The following is a 16,987-nucleotide window of genomic DNA, read 5'->3' as shown; positions in this document are numbered from 1 at the left end:
TCTGAGTAAGGCACAAGGAAGTCACCCTTGTTCAAGGGCAGAGGCTGAAAAAAAAGGGCTATTACTAGCTAGACAGGCTTATTACTCTGAAAATCATGGAATAAGAAAAGTAGAAACAGATTGGACACATACACTGATCGTCAACTAATTAGAGAAAAATAACATAAAATCCTGTACTTATGAATCAGCATGTGAAGAGATATTTTCCACTACCTCTAAAGGAAAAACTTGTGTGTGGGTAGAGACACAGAAATTTCCAATGCTTGCTATTTTAGCAAGGCACTGGTCAGTACCCTTGAGAAAAAAGGGCAAATGTTTGCACACCCATGACACAAGTTTTTGGCAGACCTTCCTTCCTCAGACAGCAGTTTGGGTTGTATCCACTCTCTCAGGATTTTCACCAGAGTATACAACCAAACTGTGATGGATCCAAAGCAGTGACTCCCAAATCCAGCTCGTCTGTGGATAAACAACACTGAGACAGACATGCCAGGGTAAAACTAAACAAATGAAAGGCATTATTCTGTGATTTGGCACCCTGTTAGCATGGCAGGATGCTGAGGAACATCACAGTCACGCTGAAACTCTGCCTAGCCCACCCCTTTCAGAAGGCAAGGACAGCTCAGGAAGGCTTCGGACTGGTGAACCATGCCTGGGTTTTTGCCCAGCTGAACATGTCCACAGCCAGCACCTCAGCAAGGAAACATCCAACAGAACACAGCTCACACATTAATTAAGTGTTCTAGTAATTGACAGAGTTAGTTATTCTCATGTAAGCCTCTGATACCAGAACCCTAAATATGCAACCAGGTTGTCTGCAGATGGTACTTGAACAAATATCTTCAAATGGTGCGGTCAGACCTGGAGATGTGTGGCTTATGAACAGCAGGAGCTAAGAAAACACTGTTGTACCATTGCTTATGGGGGGCAGCTCTACCTGGCCATAAATTAGTTACTGTCACTGGCAAAGAATGGCGTGGTACCTACCCCTAAGGTGCTACTTAAAATAAACACTGAAAAGGACACAGTGAGAGAGAAAATCTAAGCAGACAAAAAATGTTATACAGGTCTAAACAAGTAACAATAATTAAGAAACTGGTGAAAGTTTGACCCATGTACCAGAAAATAAACCAAGTAAATCAAGTGAAATCGTGTGGCATAAAACCCCCCTGGTATCTAGAGCAAGCAGGCAAAAGATTTCTTTACATCTGAGACATCTCAGATCCTATTTCCATTTTCCAGAAAACAACCTTATTAACATATGCCCAGCTAGACCTATGTTTGACACACACAAAGCATCTGACTTAGCAATATACACCACAGGGTGTTGGGTTGGTGGGCATGAGTGGCTTGCAGTATTTTTGCAGACGATGTAAATACTAATTCTAAATATTTCTGCCCAGTTAACAGCAGATAAAAGAAATAATAAATCAACTAAATAAAATACCTGCATTGCACCAATACAGTATCTATGGATAAAATATGTTATAAAAGCTAAAAAAAAGTATTTAAAATTTCTTATTTCTTTCTCCCATCACATTCTATTTTTTTTAAAAAAAAGTCCCAAAATGTTTCTAGGAGAAAGTTCTTTGAGAAAAAAGAGCAAATGCTTGCACATCCATGATACAGTTTTTGGCAAACTTTCCTTCCTCAGACATCCACTTTCTCAGTTCTTCTGAGAACTCTTCTTCTTCTAATGAACTCTTCTTCTTCTAATTAGAAGTTCTTCTAATGTTTCTCCATTAACCATGAAAAAACGTAATCAAGTTTCTACACTGAGCTCTTTTTTTCAGCCCACATAAGAACCCACATAAACCTTGCCAGCTTCTCCAAGTCCATCAGAGAACCACTAAAACCATCTAAAGTTCTCTAGGCTAGAGTAATAGTGACATGATTTCCCTTTGGTATCTGGACAATTTATTTTCACAATGGCATCTGCTAATATCTGCAGTACAACCACCACATTTCTTCACATCCATTCTGCAAAGAATGTTTCTTTTCTTATGTGAAACAGCAGTAAAGGAAAATATCACCACAGCAAAATTAGGATTTCCTGCAAAGATCACTGCAGTATTTCTCATTTCCACAAAAGGACCAATGTTCTGTTAACAAAAAGTGCTGGATTTGGTTCATTTTTCTTTAAAATAATTTTCTTATTATGCTTTAATATCTATCTTACAGTCTCCTCACTGTTTATTTGTCTGCCTGCTTCTCTTCACAATGTGAATAGCTTTGGGGAAGATGAAAACTAATGACCTAGCTAAGGTTTTAACCCAGACCCCCTAGTGTTTTACCAGCTGTGCTATTAGGTTAACTGGCTGAATCTCCTCTGCTTCTCTCTCTGATATTACAAAACCCAGTCTATGTATAGCATGCAATAATGTTTAAATTTTTCCCACCCCTAAACCTCCCTCTGCTACTGCCTAGCCTTGAAATTCATATAATCTATCATTGATAAATTAGAATCTGGGGAAGGATCAGACAGATTACCCAGATGGTAGCCGGGGAAGAAATATCCAACCTTTCCCAATGCAAACATTGCATAATGCTCTCTGATGCAAATTTTAAGTGGTATAGTGAGGACAAAGGAGGAAAGACATTTGTGGAGATGTTCATGCACAGACTAAACAAAAACCACATTGCTCATCCACCATGTTACACATAATTTGTTACTGTAATATCCTCACACAAGATTCTTTTACTATGGTGCTTGAAAAACCAGGCTAACAGTGCCTTGCAGTACAAAAGCGCACACTCTGCCCTCCCAGCTGCCCCCAAAGGGAATCCTGACTTTCTGTAGGTAGCTTGGGATGCTGGAGTTCATCTCAGCAGCAACATGAAAAACCTGAGGAGTCCGTCTGCTTTGCACAATCAGCATTTGTCTAAGTTTTGCTAATAATGTGCACACTTTGGAAAATCATGGAGGAGAGCAAGGAAGGAACAGCATTTGATAATGTGTAATGTGCAAAGCCTGCAGGCTTAATGGTCTAAATTTCAGGTTTGAAAATTTTACCCTCCCCAGAGACTGCTGTTCAAAGGTTCCCCGAATCAACTCAGATCTTCCTTTTCATGAAGTAAATATATTGAATATCAATATATATAATTTGTGGACAATACTAAAATATACGTGGTGTCTTCTGTTGCACACATGTAAAATAAATCATACGTTTTTTTTCGAAAACACAAAATCAGTGTGTTGTCCTCAGTGCCAAAATGCCTTTGCCTCAGTCTTATTTTTACCATAATTTATGATTTGACTGATTTTTTCCTTTCCTTGATTTGCAGCTGTTCCCTGATGAGTGTTTATTCTTTTGGGATCCTTTGGGATGGTAGGAATTATCCAGTGTTAGCTATTATTATACACATTATATAGATTTATTAATTCAAGAAGACATAAAGGTTCTTGATAAGAGGTTGTTTATTTTTAAAGAAGCTACATAAAAAGGTTAACCTAGGTACTGAGGAAGTAGAGTGGCCTGACAACCACTGTGCTGTTGAACAGGAGACCACTGGCAGCTCCCAATTTATAGGGCACGATGGGAAGCTCTCCCAGGGACAGGGATCATACCCAGTAACTTTACATCAAGCATGTGACAGCAACACTGACTGTCACTCTGTCAAGCTCTCCATCAGTAACTGCTGTAGCTTATCTTGCTCCCTGAGCCAGAGGCAGGGAATTTGATGGCTGCCTAATGAAGTCAGTGGAAACTTTTCTATTGAGAAGTCTCTCTGCTGGCAACTATATAAACTCTCTCAGAATAAGTCAATTCTGCTCCCTAATCTCAAAAAGACAATCCTCAATTTAGTTTAAAAAATGAAATAAAGATTCATCTCCAAGTATAACAAGATTTAACATCAGCAAGAAGAATGCAATGACCAGCTGCTAGTATACAAAATTTATTTGTTGAGACCTGATTCTGGGCATTTCGATTGCACAGATATTATTACCTACTTCACATCTTCTGCACTTTTGCTGTCTCCCAGCATGGCTTATGCAAATGACACCCTTTTGTCCTTTGATTCTTCTTGCAGATGGCCTGTTGTATATTTAGTATAGGCCACAACTAATCAGATCAACCTAAAGCTGAGACTGGCTAGTGTATGTCTGAAATCCAACTACAGTCTGGAACCAGCACCTTGAAATGGTGACTTCTTGAAATCGACTTCTTTAAGAATTAACCTGTTTTGGCAGAGTAACATAATTTCTAATACTTTTGGGCTTGAAAAACAGGTTTTCCTGAAACACTTGAGAGACAAACAGACATAAAACTATGCATTTCACAGCTTGGAGAGGAAAAATAGTAACTTTTCATCCCAGTGATGTTGATTACTAATCAAAGTAGACGTATTGTAAGCTTTTTTGTCATGCATTGCTAATCAAAATAGCAAAGAAAAATAGAGTGTACACATTTAAAAAATCTGCTTCTTACCCTGACACTACATTTCAGTGCATTTCCACTTTTACAATACAATTACAAATACAGAGGTAAAAATGAATGATGGCCTGATCTTTTTAAAAGACTGTTGATAAATTTAGCATTCACTAGGTTGAGAAAGTAATGTAGCTTTTAGAGTCACCAAAAAAGCTTAGTGCCTGGCTCTACTGCATGGCTGTGCCTTCACACACAGACCTGCTCTGTGTACTCCTATGCATCATGTTCCTACTTCATCATGTGCCTCCAGATAAAAAAGGGATATTTTACAGAGCTAGTGTGACAGCTTCAAATAAAACGTGCTTTTCCTCCTTATGTGATGCACTTTTTCTGCTTGTAGGGGGCACAAGTCCTCTAACCCCAGTTTCCCAGGCATGATTTCTGCCCAGCCTGGCAGTGTTCCTGCATACCAGACAGAGCTCAGCTCCCCTGCACTGCCCCACTTGGAGAACGCTGTGTGCAGAAGAGGCACTCAAACCTACCTGTGGCTTTGCACTCTATGCATGTCTCAAGCATCTTTCTTTAAGAGCCTGAAACACTTCAGTCTACATCAAGTAAACTTATTACCAAGTCTGATTTAACCTTAAGTGGTGTCATCGTTAACATGGCAAGCAGAAGAATGTTAATGACAAGAATCATTTTATTCTCTAGCTCCTCAGTGCTCTGAATAGATCCCAAATCCCCAAATGAGAGCAAAAAATGTATTCTCAGGGAAAAAGTCTTTTTAAGATCTAAAAGCAAACTACAGTATCTTTTTTGTTGCAATAAGAATTCTTTGATCTATTTTATTCCTTCTGGTTTCTCTTCTTAAGAAGAAAATAGATTTCAGGGAAAAAAATCTCTATCATCCAGTGTCAGTATTAAGCCATAAATATGCTCAGGAACTGTAGGTGCAAAACACCTGATTGGTATTCTGTGTCTTCCACACAAGCAAAAACATTTATATTTCGTTAGAAGAAAATGCATGACAGTGGAATTTATGTAATGACTGTGTACAAAGAAGCATGCTCAGAAAACAGTTAAAGGGGAGAAAAATACTTGTATGAAATCTAATGGGTAAATTAGGGAATTTTAGTTACAGGAATACAGTTGCTACTTAGTGTTTGAAGGGAAGCACAAAGAGAACATCAAAATGCCTGATCACAACCCATCTGTTACAACCTCTTACTGGATAACATCTTGGCTGCCAAAAAAGCTATTTAAATTTACTACATTGCAGCTACTGATAAATATCACTTCTGTGAAGATCTAATACTAAATAAGGACAAGATCTGAGGATAAACCTTACAAGCAGCAATGTCAAAAAGATCCAAATTTTGCTTAGTGTAACACCTGTACTCTTAAGAGCATGCAGTTTCTTACTCCTTGTCCCTGACTGTGATGTTTTTAATAGAGCACACAACTGTACAGCACTCCTCAAAAGCTGGATGTCAACAACGGAACGAAATAAAGGTAGAACAGAAAGAATGACATAAAAAAGAAAAAAATGAAAAGGTACTAGGAGAAGGTGATGGAGAAGGCGGCAACCTCTATTCAACAATTTTGGAGGTGATTACTCCAGGCACTGTCCACACAGATCTGACAGGCACAGAATGCTGCCATGAAACTGCCTCCAGCAATGGAATACATTTTCCAGCACATCACAGCAGCTGCAACGGCATCAATTCTGCTTGCAATCCATGTCCAAAAAGAAAAGTTCTCAGTGGTCCTATTTCAGCATATCTCAAGGACTAATTAAATCCTCATTACTATCTTCTAATTATTCCAGTGCTCTGGGATTTCACTCCGCAAGTCCCCAGTGGTGCATTAGATGAAAAGGGTTAAATAACCTGTGTTGATTTTGAGACTCCAGATCTATTTCAGACCTTTAGCATATCATCAGCATTATCATGAATATTTAACTATGTACCGCTGTGAAAATTATAAGGGGAAAACAATTAAAGATTTTTTTAAAATTAATTCTGACCCATATACATTTGCACTAATAAATAAGGCTTCTTTAAGTATCCCCATTATGAGAGTGCTTGCTGGAGTGATAATGTGAAGTCATTAACTGTTTTCATTAAATTCAATGGTTTTCAGGAGCTCCCAATCCACTATTTTAATATAAGACTGAAACCTGACATCTACATACCCAACTGCATAAGCATGAAAACATTACTTAAAAGCAGGTAAGTCTTCTAAGCTTTTCAGAATTACATACAGAACCATTCATTCCTGCAGGCCTAAAAGTGCCTATTTCAACATTATTATGACAAATACTCTAACAGTGCTTGCACATGTGAGTGTTCATATAAGCAGACAGAAATCTCCATTAGTCTACAAAAGTAAGAATGGGAGTATAAGCTAATGGCCAGGATGAAGGTTTCTTTCTCAGGCTGCAGCTTCAGGAAACTAATTTAGAGGGTCAACTGGGATATGTTGGGCTTCTATTTAATCCCTAGAAATAGCTTCTAGCTTGCTGAGCAGTTCTGGCTACTAAGGACATCCTCAAAGTACAGCTTCTGAAACCCAAACAAATCAGTAGATACAGCTGAACATAGGGAATTCAAATGGCTGTGTACCTCAAGTATTTGCTGAATGGTTACGACAGCTGAGGTATTACTGCTGCCCTACCTCTGGGGCTGATGCAAAAGAAGTTTATAAAGAGCTTTGACTTTAGTGAACACAAAATATCCACCCCCTACTTTTGATCATATAAAGGAAAGTCTGGAGCGGGTCTATTAGAAAACGAGAGCAAAATGTGCATCCTCCCTCCTCCCCAAAACAGCAAGTTTTGATGACTATCTCAATTAGTCATGACTACACGGTCATTATGGTAGCCCCAAGTAATGGTAATTGTTGGGATTCAGCAGCAGCTAAACACCTCTTGCTTCTCCAAGAGACTTCTGACACCAGTCTGTCTCCACAGCTGTCTGGCACCAACTGGTCTTTAAGGTGTATGGGACTTGAAGTCAAGTCCCACTGCTTTCCAAGTCACATGAGCTAAGAAATAGGTTCTGTACATAAAACAAATGCAATTTCTTGTTTCTTAGGTAGGCAATGTGTGTTGGTAGAACTAAAACCATTTCACTGATTGGGGCATCAAACAAGAGTGACCTGTTACTGGTTGTGGGACAAGAACAGAAGTGCCGAGAATAGCAGGCTACATTTACAATGAGCAGGTCCAAATGTTCTACAGCTTGACTAGGACATGAAAAGTTTAAAAATTATTTTTTAAAAGTAAGCATTTTAATGCTTATTACAAAAAGTATGAAATAAGCTATACAAAAAGAAAGCTGAGGAGCACAAAAAACCCCAATCTCCCAGGAAACTCCTGTTACTGAATATATGCACTACATTACTACTCCCCTATTTTCACACACAGAATGTATATGTAAAAATGTGGTCAGTGCTTCATGCTGCATCGTGAGACAGGGGATGTAGAGTCTTAGGCAGGCAAACATAAAAGTCCCAGAAGGGTGCTGAGTAACCATGGTAAAATATAATCAAACACTTAAACAATAAAATAAGTAAGTGTAAACTTAATAATTCAAGGTAGTGGTTTAGCATCCAAAAGCGTTATAGCTCAGACTCCACCCATCGGTCAATCTTCATGATAGCTGGTAAATAACATTTTTTTCAAGTATTGAGAGCAGAGGATTCTGCTCAAGCAATGATTAGTAGCCTTTTGGTCATCCAATTCTCTCTCTAAACAAGGAAAGAAATGCTAGACAAACTGTGAAAACAAACAACATTACTTTATCCTATATAAGGGTCTCTGGGGTTTTTGTTTTCATTTTCCTCTAATTTTTTTTTTCTCTTTTTTTGGAGAAAGTGTATCAGTAAGCCGAGAGTTTAAATTACTGTAACAGATGCCCAAGGATCAGGTGTCCTTAGCAGCAACGATTTTCTGCTCAGGTTTTTATCAGTAAATGACAAGCACCTTCCCTTTGAATCCCCATCATTCCCCCTCCTTCCTTTCTTCAAGTTCTGTGGAAACCAGTTCAAGCAAGCAAAGGAATCAACTAATGTAACAGCCTTTTTAAAAGGTGAAGTTTTCCATTTCAAAGGAGCCTCTAATCAATGACAGGGCACAAAAGGGAATGCACGCATGTTTATGCGTGTACAGCACAGACTTTAGAGAAGCTTTGGGGAACATGTTCTGCAAAAATCAATATGACCTAGCTAGTTACAAATTTTAAATCTCCTGCATGAAACAAATGGACTTCTTGTACAGGTTGGGTCTCAAGGATCATGCATACTACACCAGATTTTGCATATGAAGTGTGCAAAACCTGCAACATTCCTAAACACATTTTCTCTAAGAACACATCTACAATTCTCACTGCAGAGAGGAAAAAACAAACTAAATCAATCTGTAAATTTGACTTCTCTCACTGTTACTTACTTGTTTGACTTCCCAATTACGGCAGCTGTCCTCTGTTTTACTTCTGAGTATCTGTCTGCCTCTCCTGACCATACACTGAACCCCAGATTTGTTCTACAGCAGAAGAGAGATTTGACCTTTCCAGCTCTATCAGACCCACTTAACTTGTACCCCAAAGCCAGGTGAGGAACACACACTACAGAAATAATTATTAATGGGCACTATAACATTTTATGCCTAGACCCAGTTGTGCCAGGAAATGCACACATCTTTCTAAGATGTTTGGGTCTTCAAAGCCTCCATCTGATCCATTCCTGCTGCCTTGTGACATTTCTATCCCACAAAGCACCATATATTTGTATTGAGTACCGAGGCCATTCTTTTTTTCACCAAACATGTATGTTATTCTGATTTTTTTTTAATGGGAAAATAAGTCCCTGCACTAACAACTGAGTATAAAGAATGATTGAAAAGGAAACAACAAATGAGCATGGAATTCTGTATCATGTTCTCATTAATCAGCACTCCTGGTGGCGGAGACATTCAACCCAGAAAAATAGCAAAAATTAAGACTATCTGCTCTTCTTTGTGAGTTCTCTTAGCTCCTCCTGGATGCTATCCCAGAAATTTGTCATTCTGTGAGTTCAACTTGTTTCACTGTGAGAAAACTTCTAGTATTTATGGTATCCCCATATGGTGCTACTTGGGATATTTCTGGAAGCAAGACATTTTAGGAGGGGCATTTCATAAATAACTCCGTGTTTATCACAGTTATCATGTGTCTGTTTTGCAAGCCTGTCACTGGCACATGTTAACCACTGCCCGGACAGGATGCCCAGTTTACAGCAGTTGATCACACGTATGGCCACACGACAAAGCTGTGACAACTATCTTCCATGAGCTGGGGAGGAAGGAGGTGAAAGGAAAAAGGTCCCGAAGTTTATAAGAGGTCACTTAAAAATGCTCTGCTTATTTCTGTGAGCACACGGTAGGGAGCATCCTTTTAGAACAGTGTTCTTGCCTACAAGGTTTTCCATAGCAAGATTTCCAAATGTTTGAACCATTTGACCTAAATATTTGATTTCCCTTTATATTTAAAGATATTTTTAACCTAGAACTGGCTAGAGGACTATTGTGTCCATGCAAAGATATTAAATATGACAATTTTAAGAACAGTAGCAAAACTGCTCCTAGTTAGCACTCTTTCTCTACATGTTAATTCCAAGATAGACAATGAAGAGCTGTATTCTCCAGGACATGACTCAAGTATTTACAGAAACTGCCTTTATACCCTGGGCATTCACTGTATTTCGAGAAAACCTTGTTTTCAATTACAGTTTGGTAAAACCTGCTATTCAGTTGCTCTTTTCCCCGGAGATGGAAACCCCCCCAAGCCTTTTACAATGAAAACTGTCATTATTTTCCCTGGGAAAAGAAAAGAAATACCAGGAAATCTCACATTGCTAATGTGCAACTTAAAATGAAGGCTGCATTTGGCACCAAGTGAAAAGCCCCCAACACCTAACAAACCTCGGTCCTGTGGCATTGGTGACTGGCTCAGGGCAGGGTGGGAGCTGGATTCTGACTGGCTGCCAGGAGGCTGCGGTGGCATCTGACTGCCTGTAACACACAGAGAGAAAAGGGAAAACACACTTGCTTTTAGCATTGCAGTGCACAAAACCAAGCTTCGCTGCATTTTTCAACTACCTCAACATAAAGAAAGTACCAGCTGTATAAGGTAAAGACAGAGCTCAACAGGTCTAGTTTTTTCGATACATTTTTCTTTTTTTTTGCTTTTATTTTTTGAAACCCGTGGAGGAAACATGCACAAACACATTTAGCAACAGGCATGGTGAAATGTTCAATTTTGCACTGAGCGAGTTCCCAACCTCACCAACATGATCCAATTTATAGCTGCAAATCTCCTGACACATATTTCTGTTAGGGAGTTTAACAAAATCCAAGTCTGCTGAACAATAGGGCTCATCTTGCCTAGCTTAAACTGGCCTCCAGCCAGGCAGACATGGACTGCTGCCAACAATATTACCAATGAAAAATTCGGTCAATACAAAAATTACTAACAATAACAATTTAGAAAGCATTTCAATGAATCAGTGGTTTTAATATTGTTTGAATGTCCATGTAGAATATGGAAATAAAGAATAACATGTAGGCACTCGTGGTGAAAGTGAATGTTTGAAAGAGATCGGACAGAAAAGGGGTATCTTATTATTCAAATAAAAGCAAAGGGAAGTTATTTATTAAAATAACTAGCCAGAACAGACACATCCATTTTTATGACCTTGTTCAAAAGACATCCACTGCTGTCTACCCACCCAAACAAGCAGAGCACTCCCAGAGGCTCAGAACACAAAATGTTCCCTTTGAGTGTTAATGGATAATAAGGCGGATGCTTATTGCAGTGATGCAAGTCACTCCTCTGGGTCACCATTCAACAGCGTGTCAAGCAGAGAGGTCCATCTCACCACCCTCCCAATGCTCCAGGGGCCTCGAGCTTGAGAGTCAACCTGCCCCAGGCCGAGCAGGAGGAAGAATGAGACCTGGACATCCCCCAGGACTCCTCTTTGCACTAGGTCTGAGCCATGCCTGCTCATGACAGCCCCAGAGGCTTGAAGACCACCTCAGGTTAGGCAGCAAATATACACTTTAAGCAGTTAGACACTTGTAGTGACAAGCACGGTATAAAGAGCAGCAGACAGAATTATATCCCTCATGCTCAGAAACGCTTCTGATTGTTTTCCATTCGAAAGAAATGGAAAGAACAAAAACACAGGCAATAGATTTGTGCCTGCTGAGACTCATTTCCTCCTGCTCAGCAGCTGCCCCTGTGCAGTGGCAGGAGCAAGAATCCTGCGGATGGTCCTGGCACTGGAGCCAGGCTGACAGCGGGGCAGCAGGGGCTGCCCTTCAGAGCAACCAAGGGCCCCGAGTTGGACATAAATGCAGGAAAGCAGAAGTGTCTGCTCTGCCCCATCCACTTCCCACCCCAAAGCCACTGGCTCTCAGCACCAGCTCTGAAGAAAGGCCAGACCGATACAAAACAAAGAGAAAATCTGTAAAATGTGGAGTGTAACCACTGCCTAGCTATTCAGATGAGGTGCTTTTGCACTAAAAACATGACAGTCAACATTACCGAGAGCAGCTGTGACAACTGTCTCAGAGATGCAAATGCTGGACCAGAGGCAGAATTGTTCCTCCAAAAGACCAAACATGCCACTCAGCGCCCAAGGCTTTGGGTTCCACGGCCCATTCACGAACTGTGAGGCATATGACAATAATAATGACAAATTCCAGCTTATGTTTTGATGTCACTCAAGAGCAGGCTGTGGAGATGGTAAGTGCCTGCATTATAATGAAAGCTTTCGGCTTGACAGGAAGGATTCAGTGACTCAAGATTGTAAACAAACAGCATTTCCATGTTAACACAGGGCACTGCCACTTCCACTGTGTATGCCCCAGGCACTGCTATCAGAGAGAGCACTTCAAGTAGATGGGAACCATCTAAGATTTCTACAAACACTTAAAAAAATAATAAAGCAGGGATGGTTGTGACTGCACTGCACAGCTCTCAGCAGGATCCTCCTTTAGGTGGATGCTTGGCAACTTTGAGAGAAGCTACAGTGCAGAGAACATCTATGATAGGCAACATATTTTGCATATTATAGATGGTGTCTGTATTTTTTTATATTGATAGTAACATCAGTTACTTGGCTGGAGCCTTATCCTGCACAAGCAAATGTTCAATCACAGACCAGTAAAGTCAAGGTGTAGAATAATATCTGTACAACTTTTACAAAGAAATCAGTTTCATCCACATCCTCAGTCAATACAGACTCTGAAGTTTTGCAGATTCACTGGAATTATCAGTCTCAAACATTAATGCTATTTTTTCAGTGTACTTCTGATTTTTTTCTTTATTAAATAAACTGTAAAGCAAAAGTTTTGTTTCAAAAAGAAAAATGATTTCATAAACATGACCAACTCTGCACATATTCTACAAGTAACAAACTTTCAAGAGAAGTATCCACTACTCTAATTATCAGTGGGTGCTACAGATTATCCAGGTGCTGGACATGAAGGCACTGCATCAAAATGTTTTCAATCGAGCTGCCATTTTATTCTTAGAAGTGATGTGAAAGGTAAAAGGAGGTTAAGCACCCAAATACCTTTGAAGACTTGAACTGAACTCTTAATTTGGGTATCTAACTCCTATTGATTGGGAGCTGATGACAGGCCTTTAAAACCTTTGAAGATCCAGTCTGTCATGCTTTTCAAGTTTCTTTGTCATGAAAAGAAATGACCTTAAAGATTTTCCATTTCTTTCCTTTAAATGATAGTAATCCTTCTCTCTTTCAACCAGTATTGCAGTTGTGTTTCTTGGAAGACACTTTAAGTAATACATGAACAGACTTTTCTGTTTTATTAGGGATGGAAAACTTCTACAAAAGAAAAACAACCCTTTTTAGTTTTTAAGATAACTTCTACAGCTATTTAAGAGAGAAAAAAAATCCAGTATTTTTTTTTTCACTGACAGACTACTGCCTCCTTTGACCCAGTGATACACAGAAGGAAGTTTAAACAGGGATGACTTTTTCCCATGTTTTGTATACCACTGTTGCCACATTGGTGAGCTACTCCACCTGCCAAAATGTATGCAAAGTGAATAGTATAGATGTTTCACAATACTACTATTATGCAAAACCACAGAAAATGCAATGATGCATGTTAAAAGGATAGAAGCTGCCACGCTAGTTCTTTCCCCTATATTTAACAGAGGAGCAAAATGCTATTCAAATTTATATAGCTATCTAGTAAAATTAGTTGTTAAAACTACTGAAACCAGCAGTCTACCTAATATAGTATCTGCTATTTAGAATTAAAAAAAAAAAAAAAAAGTCAGCTGAAGAGGTAAGGGAATTTAAAAATGCATAATACTGTATTTGTAAGTGGGTTTTCAATTTTTAAAATTATGTCAAATGCTTTTAAATTTTTTCACTTTGAAAATCTTCACTTCAAATGGAGTCAGGAGAGACTGCACACTATGTTTGGCAAAGATGGACTGAGAAAAGTACTAAATAGCAACAGCATTATGGCTACAGCCATGCAGTTAAACTGTAAAAAGTAAATTCCTTAGGGCCAACATAGCGAGCAAGAGCAGACCTTTGGTATTCTGCTGAGGAGGGGTCCTTACAGTCCACATCAGCAATGTTTAGAAACACGCTGAGGGCTCTCTGCTCCCATCACTGTAACGATACTGGAGGATGCTCTGCTGTGACACCCACTACCAGCTGGACAATACCTCACAGAATTATGCCTGAAAAACTGAGACAAGAAAACACTTTGGTGTTTCCCTGGTTCCCTCTGGGAAATAACCAGTTAAGGGGGAAAGGAGGGATACAAGCACAGGAATTTTAAGATGCACGAGGAACTAGAGGGCAGGAGACAGACCACAGCCTGTGTTGAAAATGGAACACTAGGCTGAAGGAAAGGCAGATCTTGTGGGTTGTCTTTGCCACAATTCTCAATCTAATTTAGGAATTGAGAGCTACGACTAGATTAATGGCATTGATTGATCACAAAGTAGGGAATATTAGTCAATAGGAACGATGAACAAAATACTACCTAAGAAACTCCTGGGACTACCTTTTGGCTTGAAGTATTAAAAATGCAAACATTTATACACATGGATCAGAACCAGGCCTTTTATAACTGAAGAGTTGTAGGTTATCAGCTAGACATGGGAGGAGAAAAGGAAGGAAAGATCTGACCATATCTGTTGACCTAAAATGGTTATAGCCTACAAACGACTATAACTAACCATGCCATGTGGCACTCAAAGAAACAAATTTATCACTAGCATAAACTAGGAAGATTGTTTACAGTAGGGCTAAGACAACACAGCATCACTGCTGATGTGTCACTGGTGAGCCTTTGTAGAGACAAACCCAGAAAGCCTAATGCAAACCGGAATGGGAACCAGCTGCCAGCATGAAATGACAAAGCTCAAAGTGTGAGTACTATTTAGTATGACAAAAACTAGAGCTGGAATTTTATGACTACTTTCTAAAAATATATTTGAGGCTAAATATCAGGGAGGAAAAGGAGCATGATGATGTTTAGGAGGATAATCAAGCCATTACTGGAACTTGAAACAATTTTGTTTCAGGAATAATGAGGTCCCAAAAATCTAGTGATTAAGATGAAATCTGATAAAATAATAGGATAATCATCACACAGTCAGTGTTACAAAGAAGGCTAACAGACCAGAAGAGACATTCTGGGTCTCGGATGCCTACATCAGAAATGAAAGAACGTAAGTAGGCTTCTATATGGGAGTGTTTCAAATGAGCTTTTCAGGAAATTGGAAGTGAGGTGCAAATGACCTCAAAGGAAAGAAATTTTCCTATGGGTAGCATAAAGGGAAACTGGTCATGTGTTTTGTGTTATCTCTTTCATCTTATAAAGCTTATGACCACTTAAGAATAAAGATTATTTTCTTCCTTAATTTATGCATTGTAGTCAAGCTTCCTGTTGTAGCAACAGTATTTTTTTAAATTACTTATTCATTCAAGTAAAAAGCAAGGGTTGTCTGCATTTTCTCTCAAATCAAGACAAATCAATATGCAAAATATTAAAACCTTCCTCCTATCTATGCAGCAATCTGAGTGCAAATGTTTTAAAAGGCCTGAGACATGAGGACCCTTGCAGATATGCAGAGTGAAACACACTCAGACCAAGCCTTCTGGCACCACACTGCAGCTAATAACCCCTTACAATGCTGGTAATCCACTACAGTTTAAGATTCTAACAACCAAGACGATTTCCACCTCCCTGATCCAGGAACTTGGGACCAAACCCAGAACCTTCCTGCTTGGAATGCCTTTGGTGGCTGGCTGAGCAGCTCACTGAAGGCGAGACCGCAAGAAGCTGATTTGTTCCATTGCAGCAACACAAAGCTTCTGCACAAGTTTCTAATCAAAAAGCTTATCAACTTATGCCAGATTTATGGATGCTCTACATCGTAAAATGTTATCAAAATTGTTGTCAGGCCTAGCCCTGATGTTCCATATTACCTCTTAAAACAAATGTATTGTGCTTCAAAGACACAAGATTCCCTAACATATGTAACTGAGTATCACAATCCATGTAAAGTCACCAAGAAAAAACCCCACTTTGCTTCTCATAAAAGTGTAAAATTCTCAGACTACCAACACTTGAACATTACACTCTCACCTTCTTTTTCCTATCTATGTCACATTCACCAAATCAAGAATGGGGTTGTGGGCGAGTTTCAAGGAAATCACTGTAACTTAAGTGCTAAATTGCTCTTAAAGCTCCATCAAAAAATGCAACAATGAACAAAGGGGCGTGGAGAACCCTAGCTCTGACTTTTCTCCACACAAATGGAAAAACATAAACATCTTAATTTCATGAGTAGAAGCTACTTGTTTGACATGATATAACATTTCAAAGCAAAGTTGACACTGACCAGATGAGGTAGCTACTCAATATTTCGTTTCATCCTCATTACTCAGTGTGTAGTCCCAAGGTATTACTTATGGAACACCATCCAAATGTCATCCTTACTACAGAATAATTCATTATATTATGGACATAAAAAAAAAAAAAAAAAAAGAAAAAAAAAAAAAAAAGAATTAAAGAATTAAGTAGCTGGGGTCTGTCAAATTAGACAGCCAAGATTTATTCCCAGGTTGTGAACCTCTGAGAAAGGTATGAAGACTGTAACAAATACTCAGGAGTATGAAGTGAAATAATTGTTAGTACTGCCTGAACTGACAATGGTCTTGGTGGCAAGGGGCAGAAAGAAAATATATTGCCCTCAAAGAAAATACATTGACCTCCAAGGCCAAAGCTCTTTTTGCTTTGTAAGGGAACGGAGAGCAGCAGCAGGCACTGCCAAGCAGGTCTATTTCATCCATGCCCCATCCAGAAGTCACCTCTGTGTCCGGACCAAAGTGAAGCACTTTGTCCTGAGATTTCGGAAATAAGCCCAACTGTGAATGGGAATCTTCAGAAGAATGCAACTCACCCAAATAATGAGTGGCTTTCCAGTAGGTCACAGCAAGCACCTGCCTGCCTGAGGACTATTCCTTTCCAACAAATTCCAAAATTCTGCTGCAAGGAAGGCAGTAGAGCTCCTCAA

At 39.3% G+C, this 16,987-nt stretch overlaps 1 protein-coding gene across 1 annotated transcript in view; it reads right to left on the bottom strand.

Annotated features, from left to right (window-relative positions):
- ARID1B (AT-rich interaction domain 1B) overlaps positions 1-16,987 on the bottom strand; it is a 322,513-nt gene that overhangs the window by 70,446 nt on the left and 235,080 nt on the right. Inside the window, exon 7 of the mRNA XM_063390178.1 lies at positions 10,333-10,422. Within this exon, the coding sequence (XP_063246248.1) occupies positions 10,333-10,422 (90 nt within the window). The remainder of the gene's footprint in view (positions 1-10,332; positions 10,423-16,987) is intronic.

The sequence above is a fragment of the Prinia subflava genome, chromosome 2, assembly GCF_021018805.1.
Source record: "Prinia subflava isolate CZ2003 ecotype Zambia chromosome 2, Cam_Psub_1.2, whole genome shotgun sequence".
In the NCBI taxonomy this organism is placed as follows: domain Eukaryota; kingdom Metazoa; phylum Chordata; class Aves; order Passeriformes; family Cisticolidae; genus Prinia; species Prinia subflava.
Note: the sequence above shows the minus strand (reverse complement) of the source record. Positions and strands in the feature narration are given on the sequence as shown.